This window comes from Microtus pennsylvanicus, chromosome X (genome assembly GCF_037038515.1).
Source record: "Microtus pennsylvanicus isolate mMicPen1 chromosome X, mMicPen1.hap1, whole genome shotgun sequence".
Taxonomy (NCBI): Eukaryota; Metazoa; Chordata; class Mammalia; order Rodentia; family Cricetidae; genus Microtus; species Microtus pennsylvanicus.
In genome coordinates, this window is record NC_134601.1 from 56,287,351 (window position 1) to 56,304,040 (window position 16,690).

The window sequence follows — 16,690 nt, forward strand, 5'->3', positions numbered from 1 at the left end:
TAATCTGAGTTACTCAGGATCTTGGGGACAAGATGGTTGTAAATTCAAATCCTGGCTGAGCTATAGAGTAATTTTAAGGCCAGTCTAAATAACTTAGAGCCTGTCTTAAAAAGTGAGAAGTGGGTTGGGGGATATGGCTTAGTGCAAGAGCTTAGGGTCAATGCTCAGCACTGCCACACACACACAAAAAAAAAATCCCTTGTTTTTTGCGGGTGTTTTGTTTGTTTGGTTCATTGGTTTTTGTGTTTAAACAGCATATTATGTTGCTCAAGCTGTCCACAAACTTGTTATACAGTTAAGGATGGCCTTGAACTCCTTATTCTTTTGCCTTTACCTGCCAAGTGCTAGGATTACAGGCACACGCTGTTTCACACAGCCAAAAGTTGATCATTTCTCCTTTCTTCCTGCTGCTCTCCCATTGTTTTCAATCCTAGTGATGCACACGCCAGACAAGTCAGCTGCTGCCTAGCCACACCCTCAGCCCCCTCCTCTCTTTCTTGTGGGCCTGCCTCACCTCTCAGCGTGGGTCTCGAGGTGTACCCTCTGTCCTCCTGTGTCTTTATCTAATTGCTTGCTTTAATCATTTGAAACCTGGTCCATGACATGACTCCCCAAATGTTATCTCTATCTTAGAGCTCTTCCTTAAACTCCAGGTCTAGGTATACAGTTGTCTACTGTATACATCTACTTGGATGCTTACTAGACATCTCTTACAATAGATTAAAAACTTAAATCCTTCCCTTTCTCTTAAAGGTAGCACTCCTCATCGTTTTTCCTATCTTGGAAAATGTCACTGACACTCAGCTGTTGAAGGTCAAACTCTGGAATATTCGATTTCCCTCACACCTCCATAAGTAATTAACCACCAGCAAGTCTTGTTAATTTGGGCTTTTGGAATATACCTCAAATTTATCTAACCACTTCTTCCTCCTTATACAGACTGCTTTCAATAGGCATAGTGTTAAATGTCTTTAGCCCCAGCCCTCAGGAGGCAGAGATAATGGATCTCTGTGAGATGGAGGCCGACCTGATCCACATAAAGAATTCCAAGCCAGCCAAGACAACATAGTGAGACCCTGTCTCAAAATAAAAACCAACCAAACAAACAAAATGACCAAAAATAAAGACTGCTCTTTTCATGCTTCCTTCCATCTGCTTCTATTCTTGTCCAAACGAACTCTTTAATCGAGGCATGGGATCCTATATTTAACAGTACATGCATGACCACACAAATTCTCTGCTTAGGGTATTCCAAGATCTCTTCCATGGTTAGGATAAAAAGTCTCAGTTCCTTTTCACGCCGTACTTGATCCTATCTGCCAGTTCTACAGCCTTATCTCCGGCCACTCTCCCTCACCCCATCTCTTCCAGGCAGACACCACAAGCTCATTTTAGCCCCTAAGCCTTGGTACTTGCTTTTTCCTTAGTCTGGAAAAATAGTCGAATAGCTCAATGCCTTTATTTTATGAGTCTCTAATCCAATTATCATCTTCTCGGAGAGGGCTTCCCTGGCCTCCTTATGTGAAATGAGTCTTCTAGCATTGCCTTCCTCTACCTCCTGCCAACCTGAATTTCTGCTATGGATGTGTATTATCCCCTCTAAAAATATAGAGAGAGCCTGTGTTCTATTCAAGCCATAAGCCTGGCACTTTGAATTCTAGCTAGCATATAAATAGATATCTAACATATAATGTTGAAATAATGCTAAAGCATTGGTTTGGGGCCCAAATCAATACTTTCATTCCAATCTTGAGCATTTACTAGAAGAGCAGCAACTATCTCTACACTGCTAAAGAGAAATAAAGCATCCTTTCTCTTCTTTGACACATGGTCTCATGGAACTGAAGGTGGCACCATGCTCAGCAATAAAAGCATTCTTAAAGAATGAGTAGCATAGCCGGGTGGTGATGGCTCACGCCTTTAATCCCAGCACTCGGGTGGCAGAGGCAGGCGGATCTCTGTGAGTTCAAGGCCACCCTGGTCTACAAGAGCTAGTTCCAGGACAGGAACCAAAAAGCTACGGAGAAAACCTGTCTCGAAAATCAAAAAAAAAAAAAAAGAATGAGTAGCATATATTAGTGATAATCTGGCAGAGTTCTCTTTCCTGTGGCATCAAGTAGCGGCCTGCCTTTCATTAACACTAGATAAGTCATTTTATTAGCAATAGATTTCTTTTCTTATTTTCCTTTTCTGTTGGTGCTGGAAATTGAACCAGAGTCTCAAACATGCTAACTATGTGTCCTACCACCAAGCTCCACTCCCAGACCCAACTTCTTCTTTTTTTAAATTGTGCATGGAGTTTTGGAGGGAGCACACATGTGGGTGCCACTTGTGATCTTTATATGTGCACAAGACAATGCTGTGGAAATGATTCTTTCCTTAAACACTGACATGGGTTCCAGGGATCAAACTTGCATCACCAAGCTTATTCAGAAAGTGCCTTTACCCAGTGAGATGTCTTGTGAGCCCCCTTAATCCCCTATTTCTAAAAGCTCATTCCAAGAGTTGCCAACTAACTGTGGATAAAGCAGGTACTGAAAAGAGTCAATGAAAATAGCACAGGTGTCTTTAGCAATTCTAGACATGTACACAGAAAGCCATGCCAAAGCAGTGCTGTGGGAAACTCACTCGATGCTTCCTTTACCACAAAATGGGCATGATGATTTGCCCATCATTTCAGCATAAGTCATGTCTGATTGCAATTGTGCAAAAATTGTTGTGGCCAACAATACACCATCATGAAGAATAATAAGCATAACACACAGGCTAGCAGGAACTCTAAAATCTGCCTGGGCAGTGGCTTACCTTTTCAGGTAAAGAAGAAGGACAATGATCGCACCTGCAACAATGACCGGAATGATGAGTAACATCGTTATGTAGAATGTGGAGTTCGACTCCTTGCCTACAGAATAGAAAGTTAAGCACAAAGACATGAGAACTACAAATTCTTTTTTGTAATGAGCCAGGCAACAATTCCATTTGCTAGTAAGATCACAGCTATTTCTTTCCTATGTCACAACCCATTTTCCCCAAATTCTTCAATTATCTTAATAGTTTGAAAAATTATCCTATTCTGGTGCCTCAGCTTTCAAGATGAGCAAGTACCTTAAGGACTGTTAGCAACCAGGGCATCTTAACTTGTTTTAGACAGTATTAAATAAAAGACTGCATATCTGACAATGACTGTCCTTTCTTTTTTCTTCCTTCCTTTCTTTTTCTTCTTTCTTCTTTCTTTCTTTTCTTCTTTTTTTGGGGGGGGGGGGTTTCAAGGCAGGGTTTCTCTGTGTAGCCCTGGCTGTCTGGGAACTCACTTTGTAGACCAGGCCAACCTTAAATTCACAGAGATCTGCCTGCCTGTGCCTCCCAAGTGCTGGGAAGAGGTATGCACCACTACCACCAAGCTTGACTGCCCTTTATTACTATTTACTTAAAGACTTACTATCATACTTTCTTACTGCCACTATTGAATACTTAAATAAATCCTAACAACTACTACCATTATGATTCTTAAAGAGTGCCTCCCCTATATGTCTAGTACCATATCAGGTGCTCTGACATATTTATCTCTGAGCTATTCTATATGTTAGACAATATTATTGCAGAACTATGCAGGGATAAGGCTCAGGCAGGCTTCAAATATAGAACTGTCAAATTCCAAACTTTGTTTTTCTACACCTAAAACATGGAAAGCTAATTATATATTTCTATGTTCAACACAAGGGCATGGGATTCTAGAAAGCATCATCAGGACCTAATATCCTTGTCTTAGGGAACTTCAAAAATGACCCTAGATGATTCCTGTCTCCAGTGATCATACAATCCCCTGTCTAGACATGGGTTGCACTGATTGACTTTCTTCTAAATAACAAAACAGCACCAGTGCTGGTCTCTCATTTTCAAGATAAGTGATGACAGACCATAGTTTTTACAAGGCTGTTCTTGTAATGGTCTGTCCTATCCCTTTAAGAGACAAGCCCCTCCCACTACCTTCCCCACCTCTACCACCGAGGCAGGTGGATCTTCCTTTTGCTTCCAGTCTTAGCCCCTTCCTTTATGTCTCTCTTCCAAGAAGTAGCTGCTGCTGTGGCTCCTCTCCGCTCCCCTTTCCCTTTCTCTCTCTCTCTCTCTCTCTCTCTCTCTCTCTCTCTCTCTCTCCCCCCCTCCCTCTTTCTGCTCTTTCCCCTTCTCCTTTCCCTTTCCTTCCATAACCCACTAGATAAATACCCACTTTCTCTGCATGGCGTGCCTATCTATCTCAGTCTCCCTGCCTGGGACTGACTGCTTCTGTGGCCCGCCATGGTCTCAGGATCCACTGCCTACTACCGCCACTCGGGGACCTGCAGCGTTTCTGATGCTGTGCCCGCCGGGGAAACCACAGCTTTTATTTTTACCATAGCAGTTCTCTTATAAAGCCTTTCTTGCTAGGATTGCTCACCTGGGGGAGCCTATTTCTATGTCAGAAGGGAGCCCTGTAGACAGGCCTAAGGGGACAGGGAACTAAAAACATATATTTCTACTAGATTCCCATTGCAGATCACAGAAAGCTAGATACTTGAAAAAACAAAACTTGTCTTTCATGGTTCGGGAGATAAGAAGTTCAAATTCAAGATACTGGCAAAGCCATGCTCCTTTCTGAAGGCTATAGAAAACAGTCTCCCACTTTTCTCCAGCTTCTGGTAGCTGTCTTTGGAGTACCTTGGTTGTGGCTACCTTACTCCAGTATCTTCCTTCATCTTCATATGACTTTCCCCCTAGCAGCTCTCTGCACATCCTCTTCTTCTTTTTTCCCCTTCAGGATACCTAGAAGTAGACTCTTCAGTCCCTGCCAAGCCTTTGGATGAGATTATAATACCACTTGTGGTCCTGATGCAACCCTTGTGAAATCTCTAGCTAAACTCCACTAGACTCTTAGCCAGGTGGTAGTGGTGACACACACCTTTAATCCCAGCACTCGGGGGGCAGAGGCAGGCGGATCTCTGTGAATTCAAGGCCAGCCTGGTCTACAAGAGCTAGTTCCAGGACTGGCTCCAAAGCTACAGAGAAACCCTGTCTCAAAAATCCAAAAACCAAACAAACAAACTAAAACTACACTAGTCTCCTGACCTTGAGAAACTGGTATGTGGTTGGTAAGTGTCTACAATTATAAGCTATTGAACTTTGGTGTCATTTACTTTGTTTTTATGATTTTTTTTATTACTGAGACAGAGCTTCACACTGTAGCCCAGGCTGATTAATGATTCACTATGCAGCCATGGTTGGCCGCAAACATGCCAATCTTCCTGCCCAAAGCCCTTGAGTACTGGAATTATAGATCTTAGCCACCATTCTTAGATAATGTTGGTGTACTTTGTTCTGTAACAGCAGATAACTAATTCAACCACATCTGACACACAGCTTGTTGAGTCTCTCAATGAATAGGGGGTGACATTCTCCAAAAATCCATTCCTCTGACTCTTTTAACACTTTAAAGCCAGGCAGTGGTGGCACATGCCTTTAATCCCAGCACTCAGGAGGCAGGGGCAGGCGAATTTCTGTGAGTTCGAGGCCAGCCTTGTCTACAAGAGCTAGTTCCAGGGCTGGCTCCAAAGCTACAGAGAAACCCTGTCTTGAAAAACCAAAAAAAAACCCAAAAAACCACCACCACCACCAACAAAATCAGCCTTTGAAAAAGTCTCATATTGGTTTTATATTGCCCCTAGTGGCCACCAAAAGAAAAGCCAATTTCCTCTTCTACCCAGAAATGCCTTAAATTTAAGAATTTAACAGTTCTATCTTCTCAAATTTACTCCATGTACAGTTCCCTATTGAGTTTGAGGTTCTTCAGTATCCTCATTCCTCATTATCCTTCCAACGACAGATTCCAGGCAGTCACTGTATCTCTTCCAATGTGATGCTCCACACACAAATTGGGAAAGGTGTTGCCACAAACTAACTCTCTCTCTCTCTCTCTCTCTCTCTCTCTCTCTCTCTCTCTCTCTCTCTCTCTGTGTGTGTGTGTGTGTGTGTGTGTGTGTGTGTGTGTGTATGTGTTTGCATGTAAGTAAGTAAAAACCAGAGTTAATGTCAGGTATCTTCCTCTTTCTTTCTGCCTTATTTTTAAAGACGGAGTCCCTTCCTAAACCTGGAGCTCACCAATTCAACTAGATTAGCTGGCAAGCAAGCTTCAGAAATCCTCTTGCCCCTACCCCCTGAGTACTGGGATTACATGTGTATACCCCCATGCTAAGCTTTTTCTAAGGAGGTGCTAAGGACTGAACTTAGGTCCTCATGCTTACGCGGCAAGCACTTTACCAGATGAGCTATGTCCTTAGCCTGATTTCATATTTCCTATGGGGATGAACCATGGATGCCCTACCCTACAACACTATCTTGATGTGTGAGCTACACCAGCACTGTTAGCCAAGACTGTGCATGCATTTTTATCTGGCATCCAACTTAAACAGGTCTTTCTCATGCTTTATTTGAGCATGGCCTACTCAGCATAGCCACTAAAAAGGCTTATCTCTATTAAATACCATCAAGCTCATTGCTACCCTCCTGAGCCTATCAACCAGCATAAAGGACAGTCCTCTGGTCTGGGACAACCTGAAAATTTGATGGTGCTTGGCTTCTGTGTTTTTGTTTGGGTTTCTGATAAAGATGGAGATGGGGCAGAGGTGAGGATAACACCCTATGGATCGTGGTCTTCCAAAGAACTGTATGCTGTCTATCAACCCTGGGCGATTTGATAACAATTAGATGGAGAGGAAATGTGCATTTTAAATGCTCTCTGGCATCAAGAAAGAATGGCAATCACTTTCCTAATCTATTTTGTGTTTCAACTTAATTTCCCGCCATCAGTGTTTTAGCCTGTAATGGCTTCTCTTACCGATGCTCAGGGCTTCGCTCCAGTTACTCCACAGGTAGTTGTCATCAAAGCATAACCTGTTTGTTTTGACTCTTACTCTGACGGTGTAGACAGTGTCAGCAAGAACACCAGGGAGGATGAAACAGCCTGCACCCTTTGAGACAAAGCAGAAATGCACAAAAATATCATCAGTTAACTCCCCTTAGCTCTGCTGTTGAATGATAATCATTGGTCATATTCTGTATGTGATTAAGACTTGGGTTACAATTCAGATAATCTGACTTTGACTCCTGAAAAACATTGGCAATAATCCACAGAACAAAACAGTTTGCTTTTCACTAAGCATTTCAAATTTACGCTGTTCCTGACCTGCCCCACCCCCGTTACTTGGTGTCTAAGCCCAGATAACAAAAGCTGAATTAACTGACCTCCATGTTTTGATCAAATTCTGAATTCTGGCATTTGTCCTCTTCAACCTTGAAAAAAAATAGTTCCAAAATTAAAAAAAAATGTTTTATGCTTTTTCTTTATGCCACTTTTTTTTTTTTTTTTTTTTGGTTTTTCGAGACAGGGTTTCTCTGTGGCTTTTGAGCCTGTCCTGGAACTAGCTCTGTAGACCAGGCTGGTCTCGAACTCACAGAGATCCACCTGCCTCTGCCTCCCGAGTGCTGGGATTAAAGGTGTGCACCACCACCGCCCAGCTCTTTATGCCACTTCTAACAGGCTTTCCTCGCATCCTATTACAAGAACATGTGGGCTGCAGCGATGTGTCAAGCTAAGAGAACTTGCTTCTCTTCCAGAGGACCAAAGTTTGATTTTCAGCATCCATATTAGGCAGGTCACAACTGTCTACAACTCCAGTTACAGGAAATCTAACACCTCTGGCTTCCTCTGGCACCTTCATTCATATGCACATACCCGTACAGACACACACACCACATAAATAAAAATGATGCAAAATTTAAAGAAATAAAAGAGAAACATTCAGTGGAGAAATAAGCAGTGCTGTGTATATTACATATCCCTGTGAATAAAAAAAGTCTTTCCCTCTACCTCACACCGTTCACAAGACCATTTTCAAGTGTGCTGCAAATGGACCTATGGAAAGTCAAATAAATGAACAAAGGGACCGTAGAGATGGCTCAGTGGCTAAGTGCCCACCGTGCAGGCACAAGGACTAGAGTTCAGAGCAGTAGGACACATATGTAATACTGGGTGCGTGGGTGTGGCATTCACCTGTAAATCCAGCTCCAGAAAGATGGAGGCAAGAGGATTGCCCATAGCAATCTGGAGACCAGCTGTATCAGTGAGGCAGACAATTGCCCATAGCAATCTGGAGACTAGCTGTATCAGTGAGGCAGAGGATTGCCCATAGCAATCTGGAGACTAGCTGTATCAGTGAGGCAGAGGATTGCCCATAGCAATCTGGAGACCAGCTGTATCAGTGAGGCAGAGGATTGCCCATAGCAATCTGGAGACTAGCTGTATCAGTGAGGCAGAGGATTGCCCATAGCAATCTGGAGACCAGCTGTATCAGTGAGGCAGAGGATTGCCCATAGCAATCTGGAGACTAGCTGTATCAGTGAGGCAGAGGATTGCCCATAGCAATCTGGAGACCAGCTGTATCAGTGAGGCAGAGGATTGCCCATTGCAATCTGGAGACTAGCTGTATCCGTGAGGCAGAGGATTGCCCATTGCAATCTGGAGACTAGCTGTATCCGTGAGGCAGAGGATTGCCCATAGCAATCTAAAGGCTAGCTATATCAATGGGTTCCATGTTTGATTGAGAGATCTATCATTTTCAGTGAAGAAAGTTGAGGCGTGATAATGGCGGATTCTCAAAGTCAACCTTGAGCCTCCGCACACATGCAAACACACACCTACACCACACATAAGTGAGAGGAAAAAAATAAATGAACAGACATAAACACATAAATATAGCAAGCCATCAGAGGACCCATCTTTATAGCTTTGAAAGAGAAAAGGACGTGTCAGGCAGCACCTATGAACCATAAAGAAATATTTTATAAAATGTTAACACTAAAAAAAAAACCACAACCTATTAGGGAAACAAGCAGGCCATGTAAAGAAGACGAAAACATATTGTATAAACCCTAACGAAGGCTGTGAATATATTCTTCCTCTAAATATTAATGAAAGACAGCTCAATAATTGGAAAATGACCTGAAGAGGGAATTCACGAGAAAATATGTACAAGGGCAATCAATAAGAAAAAGTTCTTAACTTCACTGGACATCAGGGAAGTGCAAATGAAGTAAAAATAACAACACACAGACCTCCCAGAAACTATTAAATGTTGATGGGTCACAAGGTGCCTGCAACTCTCAATTTCTGCTAGATGTGCAAATTGGCACAAACATTTGGGAAATGTTTTCTATAGAGGCAATCATCTGTAACCTTTGGACATCTCACCCCCCACATAAATGGAGGCATGCCCACAGAGAGTTATGCACTTATGTACCAGGAGACAGGTATGCAAATGTCTGTAAACCGCTATTCATTGTAGCTTAGACTGGAAATTTGCCAAGTCAATGAGAAAATCCATTAGTAGAAAGCGATACAGTTGCACAATGGGATGCACATGATGAAAATTAAACATCTACGTGTACTGGGAAAGTCTTGTAAACTTTATGTTGAATCAAAGATGACAAACCCACAGAAAATATGCTGTGGCATTGATGGTATAATGGTGAACATAGCTGCTGTCCAAATAAGTCACTGATTGAGAGAGAGAAAGAGACATACAGAGACATAAACTTGTTCCATTTCCTGGGGGTGATCTCAACCCCCTGGGTAAGCTAGTCTCCTCTCAGCCCTCTAGACATGGCTAGAATGCCTGAGAAAGTTTAAATAGTAGCAACAAAACCAATCTACATGATTAGAAGTCCTGATCATAGTTTTCCTTTTGGGGTATAGCACCTAGAATAGATAAGGAGGGGCTTTTGCAGTGTTGGCTATACAGGTGAAAGGTAATTTGTAAAACTTATTTCTAAAGCTGTCTGCAGAAGCACATGCCTACAATTTCAGCACTTGGAAGGCAGAGGCTGGAGGGCCAGCAGTTCAAGGCCAGCTTTAGCTACCCAGTGAGCTTGAGACAAGCTCTATGAGAATCTCTTTCCTAAAAACAAAAACAAAGCAAAAACTCAAATAAATAAAAATCACTTATAAAAATCATTGGCATGTATATTATGACTTATGCAATATTTTTCTAGAGTGAATTATATTCTGTTACAAAAATATTTAAAATTGTTTATTTAATGTGTTTATCAGAATGGATGTATGTGCACATATATAGGCAGAAGTCAGAAGAGAGCATTGGATTCTCTAGAAGTTTCGACAGTTCTGATCCCTACCATGTCGGTGGTGGAAACTGAACACAGGTTCTCTACAAGAGCAATAGGTGGGCTGTATCACTGAGCCATTTCTTTAGCCCTCCACCACTAATTTTTAAGACACTCATCTTCCTTGTTGAATACCTAAGATATAAATTTGAATTCTTCAACAACAGTCAAACAAATCAAGCATGAAAATCTGTTGCTTAGTCTTAACAGTCAAACTTAGGTCAACAAACATTTTAAAAAGTTCCAATAATTTACTTTCATATTGTGTGCATTGGTATTTTGTCTGCATGTGTGTCTATGTGAGCGTGTGGGATTTCCTGGAACTGGAGTTACAGATGGTTGTGAGCCGCGGCTGCTAGAATTTGAACCCCAGGCCTCTGCAAGAGCAGCCAGTACTCTTAATCACTGTGAGCCATCTCTCCAGCCCCTGTCAAAGAAACATTTAAACATGGTGCAAGGACCACAACATACCTCCATTAATTTTGGCACTCAATGTCATTCACTAAATAGTCCATACCAGCATTTCTGAAGAGCTAAAAGGCCAACAGAACGAGAAAAGCCTATCATTCCTGTAGTGCACACACAGGCAGAGAAAAAGCAGGCAGCCTCAGTGTCCTATTGCTGGAACCACTGGCCTTCTGGGAAATGACAAGTGTCAAGTGCCACTTGAGGGATCAAGCTGTAGACTGATGTCACTTCTTTCCTGGACCATTTCCCAAACATACGAATGCCAAAGTCAGCAAATCACTGTGTAGATTAAGTCTAGGCTCTCATTCCACTGGAAATCCTCACGTATGGATCAGCAGCTGCTGCTGTCTCTGAGATGAGGAAAACGAGGGCACAGAACACCAAGTAGACAGTTGTCTAGGAAGGAGTGGGGATAAGAAAACAATTCCTATCTTATTTCACGATTCTGTTCCAAGCTCTCTCTGAATATAACAGCCCCCAGTATGATGGTAGGGGCCCATGATCCAGTTTACCCATTCCCAGACCTGCAACTCCAACAGACAACTACAACTCCTCAAGTAGTCTGTCCGAAAGAAAAAGAAGGGTCTCATCAGCAAAGCTCAAACTTTGCACACAAAAAGCTGATGTCATTCTAGGGTGGAAGCAGCTGGTGAACATCTGCTTGAAGAAAACATTAAACTCAAGCACAAACAGAGTCATTCCAGAGAGACTACAGTCCGGTCTATGTATATAACATCCACAGCATACATGGTTTCTTTAGTTCAGAAGCAACATATTTCTTAATATTTATTAATTCAACAAGACTTTAATTAGTATGTTTTTTTAAGGACTAGGGATTGAACCTAGGACCTCAAGCATGCTAGGCAAGGGTTCTACCACTAAGATATAGACTTAGCCCTCATTTATTGTACCAAGTAATCTTGGGCTAAGTCGAAGACACAGAGACTTGCCTCTGAGTTCATACTGACTTACAAGTTGTGTGAAAGTTCTTCAACTTTGGTTTCTCAAAAATATGGGTTCCCATACTACTAGCTTCATGGGTTATTACGAACTAGTCCATCAGACGCCCTTAGACCAGCGTCTCTGTAGTATGTTCTAGACAGCTAATAAATGGTAGGCATTAGTGTTAAGAGAAGTACTAAGGTGGTCTCCAGGGGCTAAAAACACAAACTTGGGGTTAAGACTTTTGCTTCAATCTCTTTGAGTTTTTATATTCCACATGAGCATTTTGCTGGCATGTATGCTCCATGGTGCCCTCAGAGGCCAGAAGATGGCATCAAATCCCTAGAACTGAAGTTACAGTCAGTCTTGGGCCACCATGTAGGAACTGAGAATCAAAGCCAAGTCTTCCAGCAAAGCAGCCAGTTCTCTTAACAACTGGACCATCCCTCTAGCCCCTTTTGCTTAAATAATGATTCTTTTACTAGAAATATGGCCTTAGGTGTAACGAAACTTTCCCAATGTAAGGCAGGGATCAAATAACGGGACATAGGTCCCTAGGCTTAGTGTGATCTCTAAATGAGAGAACTGAGAGAAAGTACTTAGTAATAAGCCTAAATAGTCACCATTTGGTGGATATAAGTTGTTAGTACCAAGGACAGAATGAAGTCGACACGACCGGCTATCTGTTGCCTACTTTCAACGGAGAGAAGAGGCCTAAATGTGGTCAAGCTTTAGAAAGCAAATGAGTTCAGAGAAGCAGTACTTGTTTTGGCATTTCCCACAGAAGCACCAGGGGAGAGTAAAGGCTGGAGTGTTCGGAATACTCACTTTGCTTTCAATCCCAACATTCTCCCCTCCTGCCCCCAGAAATAATTTCTTTTCGCATGGGGACAAGGTGCTTTCTAACACTCACAAGGACTGAACATTATTACACAGCTTCATTTGCAAACGCCCTGAAGGGCTCTGTCCTGCTGTGGAGCTGGGCACTCCCTGTGGAGTTAGAGAATGTCAACATTGACTTATTTTCGTAAGCATTTGGAGAGTTCCATAATGAGCGAAAACAAGTGGACCCAGAACTTTTAGCCGCATGCAAGATACTGGGTTCCTCTAAAAGCAATCTAACACGGTTTAGTACAGACCTTCTAAAATGAAACTGCACAAAGGACCCCGACCAGTAGCAAACAAGAGAGCAAGGTACTGTCGTGGTCTTGAGGCGCCACCTTATGGAAACATACACCTAGGATGGTCTGGCTTGAAATCTAGACCTACAAAGGGTTTTTAGTTATTACATTTAGTGTGTACCTGGGCATAGGTGCATGTGTGTGGGTGTGTGACTGATACGGCACACATGAGGAGGTCAGAGGAAAACTTTGCAGGAATTGCTTCCCTCCTTCCACCCCTGTGGATCCCACAGCTCATAAGGCTTAGCAGCAAACCACTGAGCAATCAGGCCAGCCTCCCCACTCCAACTGAAATTTTCTAAGCAAAGCAACAAAGTCCTCACAAGAATCTATAAAACATAATGGGACTGATGCCCTAAAGTTACACCATATTCTGATGAAGGCCCCACAGAGACTTTCAATTTGTATGTTTTGCATCGGTTTTTGGACAGCAGATATGAGTGTAATCCAACAGGCACTGACTATTTCAATTTGACTACATTCCTGCCACAAACTCCAAGAAAACAGAGTGTCCTCCCTAGGGCCTCTACACACCTGCACGGGTTTGCCTCTGCCTATTGCTGAAACACTGCTCCTGTCTTGTTCTGGCCACGCCCGCTCCCTCCGCTCTCAACCACATCAAGCCCACTCTTGACTCGGGTTTTCTTTCATCTGCTGCCCCTTCTAACCCCAATTCCGCACACAGCTAGCTCCTGCTAAGCACTCTGCTCTCATCTCAAATACCATTATTGCGTGTGACTTCCCTACCTAATATTTCCTCAGGCCCTTCTAGTCCTTCTACTTATCAGCCCATTTGCTTTTCCTTCATAATACACTGTGAAATTAGTTGACTAAGTCACATACTTATTTTCAACCAGCAATCTCCATGAGGTGAAAGAGAGAGCGAGAGATGTTTATCAACTGTCATTTTCATTGCTGTAGCAAGCAAAAGTGTCTGGTACATGGCAGACAATAGCAATGTTTTAAGCAATTTTAAACCCTGCACCCAATACTTCTGTAAACCTTCAAAACCTGCACTATGCCTTATTTTTAATTTTTTTTATTATCTGTTGACAAATGTTAAGAGCTACATTTAATTATTTTAGTAAAAGAAAACACTCCATAAAAGACCTATCATCTAACCAAACTTACAGAGAAAGGAGAATGTAGTCCATTTTGACTGTTTTTGACATCCACTTCAGAAGATAAGCATCTGCTGCTAAAATTCTGAGGATTCTTCCACTGCACAAATAAGACATCATTTTTGAAGAAAAGATGTTTAATATGTGGAGGACCAGGTTTCACTGAAAGATAGAAGAAAGAAAATTAGTTTCTACAAGTTCATTTAATTATGTGTATATAAGATATGATTATATATGTAAACTGGATAATGAAGGTTCACAAAGTGAAATCAAAATAGGGCTGATGGCTTTTAATGGCCTCACATGATCTGATATAGAGTTTGAGAATTTCTGATTACCCACAATTAGCAGAGGAAGTGTATTTAAAACTGCCCAGTAAAATGAATTTAAGGAGAGCCTTTGGGGTTATCTGGTAAATGACATGAACTCTGATCTGAGTCTAGTCAGAAAATGGTCAAAGCAGAACCAGGACATCTAGATGCCACACAGAGGATAGAGAAAATGAGTTCTTGGATGCACAGGTACTTCCACCACATGGGTAAGAAAATACTAGGTACCAGAGGCTTCTCGAGCTCTCCCTCGTTGATGCCACTCCAAGATCATGATTTAAAAAAAAATAGCCTGCTCTCCACTACAGGCTGTAACGTGTCTGTACCTTGAGAACATTTTGTTAAGCGAAGCAAGCTGACCTAAAACAAGAGGAGTGCAGTGATCCTGCTCCTGTGAAATACTAAGGGAGCTGTAGTCAAAGGAATCGACTGCAGAGGCGTGCTGCCAAGAGGGAAACAGAACTCCTGCTTAATAGGTAGAATTTCACTTGTGCATGACGAAAAACGTATAGATGCTGGGCAGTGGTGGCACACACCTTTAATCCCAGCACTTTGGAAGTGGAGGCAAGTGGGTCTCTGCAAGTTCGAGGCCAGCCTGGTCTACAGACCGAGTTCCAGGACAGCCAGGACTTTTATATAGAGAAATTCTGTCTCAAAACAAGAAAATAAAAGAAAAATCTCTTATAGAGATCTGCTGTACAACAATATGAATATACTTAGCACTACTGTGCGTGTACAATGATAATGATGATTAGAATCCCAATTAAGGAGGGGTGTGGAGGAGGATTTAGAGGGAGCATAGGGAATGATATTATAATGCAGACACATGAATATAGAGATATAAATATGCTCAGCATGGTGCCGCTCGCCTTTAATCTCAGCACTCGGGAGGCAACTACATATCAATCTCTGAAGGTCTGAGGTCACCCAGGGCTACACTGTGAGTCTCTAGTTCAAATAAACAAAAAGATTTGTATGCAAAAAAAAAAAGAATAAAATACTTTGCCGGGCGGTGGTGGCGCACACCTTTAATCCCAGCACTCAGGAGGCAGAGGCAGGCAGATCTCTGTGAGTTCGAAGCCAGCCTGGTCTACAAGAGCTAGTTCCAGGACAGGAACCAAAAAGCTACGGAGAAACCCTGTCTCGAAAAATAAAAAATAAAAAAAAGAATAAAATACTTTGAAAGCAATAGCTTTCAAAGGTCATATTACTTTTGCAGGAATGAACTGTACTTAAGAATAAGGAACAGAAAATAATGGGTAATTAACAGAAAACATATAGAGGCCAACTTCTTGTCAAGAATTATTCTTTATGTTACCATTAATTCCAAAACGACCAGTAAAATAAACCTTAAAACCCTACCTAAGATAGTCTGCCAAAGAAGTAAGAGGAAAAAGAGGACTTTACTTTGGCCAACCCCATGTGATAAACTATCCTGACCTCACTCTCTTGGCCTACAAACTAGGCTGCCTTTGGTCCCCTGCTACAGTTGGCTTCCAAGATTATCTGGAGGAGTGGTAAGTAGTGTTTTGCTTACAGATTTAGATAAGCCTTTGCCAAAAGATGCCTCTTTTCTATTAATCATTTAGCCAGAATCTGAGCTCCCTCATAGGTTACTGCAACAAGCAAACCAACATACTGACATTATTTTCCTTTGGAGATTTACAAAACGCCTTTTCATACCTCATGCCCTTTGGTGCTTACAATTCTTTGGAGTTGAAGTGGACTATATATTCCATTTTACAAATAAACACTCAAAAAGGGTCTATATGCTTTGACATGAGGAGGCACTAGGTCCTCAACCAAATATTGGTTGTTCAAGTTGAAGCCTTGTGCTGGTTAATTTTGTAATTGAAACGAACTGGAGTCCTGGGAAGAGCAAGCCTCAACTGAGGATGTGTCTCTATCAGACAGACCTGCAGCCATATCTGTAGGGCACTGTGTTGGCTGATGATTGATGTGGCAGGACCTAGGCAACTGTGAGCAATTCCACCTCCAAATAGGCTGAGCAAGCCAAAGGGAGCAGCTAGTAATCAGCCTTCATCTACGGTCTCTGCGTCAGTCTCTTCCTCCAGTCTCCCGCCTTGAGCTCCTTCCTCAGCATCCTTCAACAATGGTCCGTGACATGGAAATGTAAGACAAATAAACCCTTTCCTCCCCAAGTTGATTTGGACCAATGTTTTATCAAAGCAACAGAGAAGTAAACTACCACTTGCCTCTCTAACAAGTCGATACTTAGCCAATATGACCAGATCTGGGTGTCCTAGACCGTGCGCGTGCCTTGTGGAGTTCCGCAATTGGAATATAGTGGTGAGTGCATACGTTTAGTGGTAGAGCATTGCTCAGCATTCGCAAGGTCCTGCACTCAATCCCCAGCACTGTATCCCATCCAAGGCTTTCTAGCCAAAAGATTATTCAGAGACTATAACATCTCAAGAGC

General features: G+C 42.3%; 1 protein-coding gene across 1 annotated transcript in view; it reads right to left on the reverse strand.

Annotated features, from left to right (window-relative positions):
• Il13ra1 (interleukin 13 receptor subunit alpha 1) overlaps positions 1 to 16,690 on the reverse strand; it is a 61,103-nt gene that overhangs the window by 14,423 nt on the left and 29,990 nt on the right. Inside the window, exons 6-9 of the mRNA XM_075957616.1 lie at positions 13,932 to 14,083; positions 7,276 to 7,323; positions 6,869 to 7,001; positions 2,806 to 2,902 (exon numbers count right to left, since the gene is read on the reverse strand). Of these exons, the coding sequence (XP_075813731.1) occupies positions 2,806 to 2,902; positions 6,869 to 7,001; positions 7,276 to 7,323; positions 13,932 to 14,083 (430 nt within the window). The remainder of the gene's footprint in view (positions 1 to 2,805; positions 2,903 to 6,868; positions 7,002 to 7,275; positions 7,324 to 13,931; positions 14,084 to 16,690) is intronic.